This window comes from Epinephelus moara, chromosome 16 (assembly GCF_006386435.1).
Source record: "Epinephelus moara isolate mb chromosome 16, YSFRI_EMoa_1.0, whole genome shotgun sequence".
Taxonomy (NCBI): domain Eukaryota; kingdom Metazoa; phylum Chordata; class Actinopteri; order Perciformes; family Serranidae; genus Epinephelus; species Epinephelus moara.
The window spans coordinates 47,555,852-47,564,855 of record NC_065521.1 but is presented as its reverse complement, the minus strand read 5'-3'; the positions used below and the strand labels follow the sequence as shown (position 1 = coordinate 47,564,855).

The 9,004-nt window shown below is 42.3% G+C and overlaps 1 protein-coding gene across 1 annotated transcript; it reads right to left on the bottom strand.

Moving 5' to 3' along the window:
* Positions 1–4,445: 4,445 nt before the first annotated feature.
* LOC126402377 (zinc finger BED domain-containing protein 4-like) lies at positions 4,446–5,599 on the bottom strand. Its single transcript, XM_050064279.1, has 2 exons — positions 5,114–5,599; positions 4,446–4,929 (listed from the first exon to the last, which is right to left on the bottom strand). Exons 1-2 carry the CDS (start codon positions 5,597–5,599, stop codon positions 4,483–4,485), a joined length of 933 nt encoding a protein of 310 aa, XP_049920236.1. The 3' UTR covers positions 4,446–4,482.
* Positions 5,600–9,004: the final 3,405 nt, after the last annotated feature.

Here is a 9,004-nt window from a genome sequence, read left to right as displayed (position 1 = left end):
ACGATACTAAAAATTCAGTAGTCGGTGCCGATACCAGTAAAATTACACATTTCTCGACACCGAAGTCAAAACCACGGTAAAAAAAAAACAAAATCTCCCATGTACAATAAATACTTTATNTCAGTAGTCGGTGCCGATACCAGTAAAATTACACATTTCTCGACGCCGAAGTCGATACCAAGGTAAAAAAAAAAAAAAATCCTAAGATCCCATGTACAAGAAATACTTTATTAACATATTTGCATATAAGGTAGTATTTACTGCGTACCGCCACTGAATCTTTTAGTGGTACGCAGTACCGGACCGTACCAGCTTACTTCCACCCCTGGTAGGTATGCCATGTGTCGTTCTACTTCCTTGTCACCCCCTCACTCTTAATGTAGGCATGGACTGTAACGCTATATGGCGTATACCGCTCCCATCAGCTCCGGAACTCCGGAAGGAGCTGATGGGAGCGGTATACGCCATATAGCTCCTGCTTCACAGGAGCTCGGTTCTTGCAGTATCGCTGGGGTTTTTTTTTCATCATTGAATCGAAAGGTATCGCGATTATCGGTTCTCATGACATCACTAAATGCAATATCTCAAGAGGGCCTTCAGAGAGTTTCCTCAAATTTGGCACAAATGTTCACTTGACCTCAAGAATGAACTGATTTAGAATTTGATGGTTTAAGGTCAAAGTTCACTCTAACCTCACACAACATAATTTTTGGCCTTAACTCAAGAATTCACATGCTAGTTATGACAAATTTTCTTACAAATGTCTAAAAGGATCTAATGATAAAGGGATGACATTTTATATCCAAATGGTGAGCTTCACTGTGACATCATAATATTGTACATAAAACACTTTTCTGGCCACTACTCAACATCACAACTCAGGAACAGGAGAGGAGACATTTGATCAGATACTGAATTGGTGACTAATCTTAGAACTGTGCTGACTGTAAAGATCTTCTGTGCTGCCGGGGGAAAGATGTGTGTGAAGCATCCATGTATTCACAGACATGGATGTAAACTATTCATGCAACTTGACTGCTTCACGGGGGCACAGGGTCCGACGTTAAGGTTTTTTCCTACTTGCCCTGCCGGGCAAGTACTTCTCAAATCTACTTGCCCCATCTAAATTCTTACTTGCCCTGCCTAAGAGGTTCTTTTTCTGGCTGTGTGGTGCATATTTTCGCTCATTACTTATATTTTACGTCAGCAGAGACGATCAGCCAATGGAGGCAGCAGCACATAAAAAAGCAGCACACTACAACTGGCCCTTCCGAGGACAGAAACAGGAGAGGAAATACACGATTACAGGCCTGGAATTAAGTCATTTTTAGGGCAAGGCCACTTTGGCCTTTGATAAATACAAATTTATTGGGGCATCACGGCCAAATTGTGGGGCACCAAGGCCAAACCCAATGGCGCAATAACAGTATGTGCTCTTTGCCTCCCAGTTTGTTCCTGGCGACAGAGCAGAGTGAACCATCTTTCTTCTCAGAGGATCTTTGTCCCATGAGAGCAGGCAGTGTAAACAGCTTTCGCTGGCGATTTGACAGTCACAAGAAGCACATTATGACCCTTTGTAAAAGTTTCTTTGTGGTACCTGTGTTGTACATGAGCTAACGTTAGTGGCTAAGGACTGAGAGGCTGTCCGGTAACGTTATGTGTGTGTGTGTGTGTGTGTGTGTGTGTGTGTGTGTGTGTGTGTGTGTGTGTGTCTCGGAGTGTCAGTACGTTAACTTAGCCATAGCCTTGCTATGCTGTTTGTCATAAAAAAAGAGGGCATGCTACACTGGCCATATGGGTAGGAGGGGCATTACGGCCACACACCGGGGACTCCACGGCACTGGCCGTTTGGCCGTGGTATAATTCCTGCTCTGCGATTAGAAATGATAAAAATAAAAAATCCGAGTCGGTGCTGCTTGCCCAATCGGGCATGTCTGCGCAGGGTCTGCTGGCCCGCCAGATATTTTTACTTGCCCCGGGCATTCGGGCAACCGTTAATGTCAGACCCTGGGGCATACAACCGTGAGGCTGCAGTTCTAGTTTTAACCTACAATGGCCTTAACACGCCATTATATGATCAAGCTTGATTGTTGCATAAAGCCTTTTAAGATTGAGGTATGAATGTGTCAGACTCAGACAGTATTATTACTCTCAAACACACAGTTATTTTACTTGTTTTTCATAATACATTTTTCTCATAAAATGTGGTAATTATTCTCATAACATTGTAACTTCTCCAAATTTAGTCCCTAAAATCTCATCATGACAAACAGCCTAGTGAAGTAAAGCTTGTATTTAACTAACAAATACAATTTGAAGTTTTTTACTTACTCTCAGCGTCACGGCCTGAAAAAAAGAAAAGAGAAACTTTGTTTAGGTTTTTATTTTAAAACCCATTAAAAGTCCATTGTTATAACAACAGATACATTATTTACAAGGATTACAAAGAAACCCTGTAACACATTTGTGTTTGTTGCAGCTTGTTGTTTCTCTTTCAGTCACTGATTTAAAAAATTAACTAAATGTTTTTCTGTCTCCTAGGGAGTCATTAATATACTATATTTGTTAGAGAAAAATATGCACTTATTTTAGATGTATGCTTACTGTCTGACATCTTCAGGACAAGTCGTTTTTCCTGAAAGAAAAAGATGACATGTCAGCAGCAGATTACAGCTTCAGCACACTCTGTGAACTGCCGAAATAATGCTTAAAATATATTTTATATTACGTTACATTCAGACTAAAAGGTATTTGTTCATCAATGTTCAACCAGCGTTATTGTGTTAATGAAGTTAATGAAGATGCAAATCACATTTCATTTTTCTTTACTGAATAAAACATTCAATTTAAAAAAAACACAAATTCCTGATACACCATTTGGTATATGTTGTAAAATACCAATCATACAGGATCTATACATTTTTGTTTGCATATTAAACTTAAGACGCTGTATGACATACCTGAATGAGGTGCTTATCGAAGATGATTTATGCTTCGTGCCTTCTGTTTAACTGCTGGACTGCACCTGGGTGGAGTATATATACCACTCTGCAAAAGAAACTGAAATTATATCATTCTTATCAACTGTGCTCATATTTGATCCACTATCATAAAAACCAGGCCAGTTGCCATCAGACTGAAACTGAAAGAATCGGCGCTCGTGCTGTGGCAGTTAGTATGTGGCACTGTTAACATGGATAGAAAGAGATAACCAGCAGCAGGTGGTACAGAGAAGGAGTACCAAAAAAGTAAAAATGGCTTTGCTGGCTGGTGCCGCAAAGTGTGCAAAAATAAGTGATTTATTGAAGCAGTCAGCAGCAGGTGATGATGAGGAGGGGCGAGAGGCCTGCAGAAGAATCACACAAGTATCTTTGAGTCTATGAGTGTATGAAAGGAAAATTTTTAAAAGTTTAACCAGAAATATTTGGGGAGAAAAGTAAAACTTGAGCTGACATAAGAACAACATAAGAAGAAAAACAAAGTTAAACACCAACTTTATTGATCCAGACTAACTCCAAACTCAGTAACTGTAGAAATGAGTTGAGATGGTGAGGAGAGCTGAAAGCTAAAAGTTCACATTTTGATACCTCTATGTCGGTGACAGCAGTGGCTGGAGGTGTTTCAGGTTGTCTCTCTGTCCATCCCTCCGTCTGTCTGTCCATCCCTCCATCTGTCTGTCCGTCCGTCTGTCCCATTCTCGTGAAAACAATATGTCAAGAACGCCTTGAGGGATTTTTTTCAAATTTGGCACAAACGTCCTCTCAGACTCACAAATGAACTAATTGGAATTTGGTGGTCAAAGGTCAAGTCTCAGCGATGAACTGTTTAGTATTTAGTGGTCAATGGTCAAAGGTCAAGGTCAGTGTGAAGTAGGGATGCAACGGTCCTCGGTAAAATATTGAACCGTTCAGTCCACCCTGCACGGATCAATACAGTAGTGACGTCATTACCTGTGGAGGAGTGGAGGGAAGTGAGCACAGCAGGAGGAGAGTGACAGCTGACGAGGAGAGTGCAAGTTGGAGTGATTTGTGACAGCTGACGAGGAGAGTGCAAGTTGGAGTGATTTAGCTGTGTTTTAGCTGAGTTTTGGTGAGTTTTAGTGGAGTTTGGGTGGCGTTTTCTTTTTTTCAAGTGCAAACAATATTATGTGCAAAACCAAATCAAAGTTCTACTCTGTCAATACAGAGTGCAAATAGTGCAAACAGAGCCTGACCAAGTATGTCATTAACAACATGCTGCAACTACACAGCCATGTTCTTTTAACTGTTAATAAACTTCTTCTTCCACAAATTGAAACTAGAACTAAAATTTATAAAAGTTAAAATAAAACAATAATAAAAAATAATAAAATTAAATATTTCCTCCTTTTTTTAAAGTGCAAACATTATGTGCAAAACCAAATCAAAGTTCTACTCTGTCAATACAGAGTGCAAATAGTGCAAACAGAGCCTGACCAAGTATGTCACTGACAACTTGCTGCAACTACACAGCCATGTTCTTTTTTAAGAATATTAGCATGTCCACATTCTCTGGCAGCAGTTGGGATCTTTGCGCATTGACTATGTCTCCTGCTGTTGAAAAGATGCGCTCACTTGGAACGGAGGTAGCAGGGACAGAAAGGCACGCTTTGGCAAGGTGAGACAGCAAAGGATATTGGGAGCAGTGTTCTTGCCACCACTTCAGAGGGCAGCCACTGAGAGGGATAGAGGCCTCTTTTCTGTAGTTTTCAACTTCCCTCTCAGCCTGTTTTGAACTGTTGGACTCCTCTGGCTCAGTAGAAAAAGAGTTCCCTAACAGGTCCTCAAGTGCTGTCTTTATGGGAGCAGGTTCTGTCACTTCGGGCTCATCATCTCTCACAGCCTCCTCTCTACCGTGTGTGGGACAGTGAGCTCCACCTGCTGCCCCTTCTTCCCTCTCCTCAGCTGTGGTCTTTAAACAGAAGAAACACTGGTGTTAAATTTGATAAGCAGCTAAGAGCCCTCCACACACACACACACACACACACACACACACACAGTGATGCTCTCATGTTTCTAACACACACACTTCATCAATCTCTTAAAAATGTTTAGTTGACAAACATACACAATACAATTTAAAGTGATATATATACCTGTTTTTGCAGCAACTGTTCTGCCTTGTTCTGTACCCTCAGGAAGACGGCCTCACGCTGGTCATGGTCTAGCTGAGGTAGAGTCCGGAACCTTGGGTCCAGTACCGTGCACTCCAGCAGATAGTTGAAGGCATCCCCACTGTATCTGTTTGCAATATTCGTGAGGATTGCAGTCTTTGTGTTGGCCACGGTGGTGGAATCTCCATCATTTGGTGTCATGTTCTGTTCAATCATGCTCTTCAGTGGCACAATGAGAGACACTGTGGGACTCTTCTCCTCACACAACACTGTGGTGGCTGTCTTCAAAGGATGCAGCAGCTTCACAAGGTCTTCAGCATCTCTGACATCGCAGCTGTCAAGTGTATCAATGCTTCGGGCGTTTTGTCTTATCTCTGGGCTGGTGAGAGCTGCTGCTATGGCAGCTTGCTGCTCGAGGTAACGAGCCAGCATATCCAACGTGCTGTTCCATCGCGTCGTAACGTCCATGATTAACTTGTGTGATGGCAATTGTAGCTGTTTCTGCTTGGACATTAACACCGCGGTAGCCGTTGAACTCCGATGAAAAAAAGCAGCCACACGTCTCACCCGCCCGAGCAAACGAGCGACGCGGGGAACACCGAGGCCAGCTTGGGTTGCAAGATTTATAGTGTGCGCAAAACACTTAATGTGCGGCTTCAATCCCGCCTCGCGCACGGCCACGTCCATATTACGTGCATTGTCAGTAACAATAGCGATGCCGTGGTTGGGTTTGTTAAGCTCCCAGTCAGTAACAGCTGTCTGTAAAACCTCAGCTATGTTTGCCCCTGTGTGGGACTCGAAAAGTGGGCGAGTCTGTAGTACAACACTTTCCATTTTCCAGTCATTGTTGATTGTGTGGGCTGTAATTGTGATGTAGCTTTGCGTACCTCTCGATGTCCAACCGTCTGTTGTTATGGCGATGCTTTCTGCGTCTTTCAGGATCTGTACAACCTTGCTCTTGGACTCTCCATAGAGGTTCGGGATCACTGTGCGGGTAAAATGCGTGCGTGATGGGATGGTGTACTTCGGTTCCAGTGTGTGGATGAGTCGCCGAAATCCTTGATTTTCTACCACAGAAAATGGCCTCATATCTGCTGCGATGAAAACACCTATGTCTCTTGTTATTGTTGTGGCTCTGGTGCTTGACTGTGGAAGTTGAGGTCCGAATGCGTTTGTCAGCGTTGTCTGGCCTGTTAGTGTTTTCTTCACAGGTGCAGTTGTTGATTTGAGTACCGAGCTGTGGTGGTGCTGTATATGTCTCTGCATCGTGCTCGTATTAGCCGCGGTGTACGGCATTATTTTCATACAATGCTTGCATATTGTCCGTGTCTTATCAGTCACTCTACTGCCATTTATCATTTCCGCCGGGTACCCAAAATGCTGCCAAACAAACGATTTGAAAGTGGCGGGGGCATCTTCAATGGTAATACCGGTATTTTCCGACGTCATTCTGGCTGATTCCACTCTGCTTCCTTCTCCTCCTCTTCTTCTTTTCCTTCTCCTTCTTTAGGTTCTGGCAGGCTAGACGTAGCAAAGGCGCATTACTGCCCCCACAGGTCACAAATAGAAGTTTGGATAGCTCACAAATCTCGCGAGACAGATTTTTAATGCGACGAGAAATATCGTCGTGTTTAATCTCGCGAGATCTCGTGGCACGAGATCTCGTCACACCCCTAGTTATAATAGAAGGCACAAAACACAATCACAGACAGTCTACCATAATCTAATTTCAAACCCAGAGCCAAGCAAAGAAACGCCAGTTCTACGACCAATAGTGAAGCCTGTTCCAAGCACCTTTGCTTCTACACCTGACGGACCAACGCCGATCCCAGTGTCTGCTGCCAGACCGATCTTAGCTTTCACCGGACCGGCAGAGGCTGGAGCACTGGCCACTTCTGCTTTGGCCATGGCTTTAACACCAGCTGCCTTAGAGATTTCAGCTCCTGCGCTGCCACAACTAACAGCTCACAGAGGTTGCATTTAGTTACATTATGATGTGTTCAAGCTCTATTAAGTCAAAACAAGTATTAGGTTAAGGTAAATGATAATGTTCTCATCATGTGATCAATGTAATCTAGTAAAATTTAATTTTTGGTGAGAAACTAAAATAAATACAGTTGTTTTACGGAGAAAGTTGTTGATGTTTAGCAAAACAAAAGAGATATTGAAGAGGGAATGTTGATATATTATATATATTAAAATGGCTTTTGAAGTAGGAATAAAAAAAAGTTTTTTATGTAAAAGGTTATATGACAGGTTGTTTCATAAGTTTGTATGTAATTGAATTTGTGCTAATTCAGATGTTGCCTAATGAAGGGTTTAATTAGGCAACTTAAAATGGTTTAGTTATTTTTTATAGTGTAGATTTCTTTGTTTCCCTGGCACAAAGGGAGAATAAATGATAACAAAAACAAAATAAACAACAATATAAAAGCATTGGTAACGGTCAATTTGTTATTTTGAACATTGGTATCTGTATCGACTCAGGATTTCAAAATCAGTGCATCCCTAACCAAAGGTCAAGGTCACTGTGACCTTGCATCTGTCTCATTCTCATGAATGCAATTAGGGATGTCACGATACCAAAAATTCAGTAGTCGGTGCCGATACCAGTAAAATTACATGATTCTCGACACCGAAGTCGATACCAAGGTAAAAAAAAAAAAAAAAAAAATCCTAAGATCCCATGTACATGAAATACTTTATTAACATATTTGCATATAAGGTAATATTTTAGTGTGTACCGCCACTGAATCTTTTAGTGGTACGCAGTACCGTACCGTACCAGCTTACTTCCACCCCTGGTAGGTATGCCATGTGTAGTTGTACTTCCTTGTCACCCCCTCGCTCTGAATGTAGGCATGGACTGTAACGCTATATGGCGTATACCGCTCCCATGAGTTCCGTCATAGCACTGATTCTAAAGGCCAAAACACACCATGTTTGACGTTTCACGTCATTGACGCGAGTCAAGTGCTGCCCCCAACACACACAAAAAGCGTTGCGCTGCGGGGCGTCAACCGGATTTCTATTGCACACTCTAGTCCGCTAGGCTGGGAAGTACAAAATAGCGCTTTTTCAAGGGCGGCGACGCTGGAAAAATAGGACAATAGCGTAAAGTGCCGCGGTGCGGCACGTCGACGCGCGTCGAGCCGCCGACGGTGTGGGTTTGTAAATAGAAAATAATGGGGGCGGCTGTTTTGACGCATGTCGTACACCGCCGGTGTGTTTTGGCCTTTACGCTGGTATCGGTTCTTCCGGTTTTTCCAAAAAAAAAAAAAAAAAAAAAGAGTATCGCCGGGTTTTTTTTTTTCATCATGGAATCGAAAGGTATCGCGAGTATCGGTTCTCATGACATCACTAAATGCAATATCTCAAGAGGGCCTTCAGACAGTTTCCTCAAATTTGGCACAAATGTTCACTTGACCTCAAGAATGAACTGATTTAGAATTTGATGGTTTAAGGTCAAAGTTCACTCTAACCTCACACAGCATATTTTTGGCCTTAACTCAAGAATTCACATGCTAGTTATGACAAATTTTCTTACAAATGTCTAAAAGGATCTAATGATAAAGGGATGACATTTTATATCCAAATGGTGAGCTTCACTGTGACATCATAATATTGTACATAAAACACTTTTCTGGCCATTACTCAGCATCACAACTCAGGAACAGGAGAGGAGACATTTAATCAGATACTGAATTGGTGACTAATCTTAAAACTGTGCTGATTGTAAATATCTTCTGTGCTGCCGGGGGAAAGATGTGTGTGAAGCATCCATGTTTTCACAGACGTGGATGTAAACTATTCGTGTAACTTGACTGCTTTACAGGGGCACACAACCGTGAGGCTGCAGTTCTAGTTTTAACC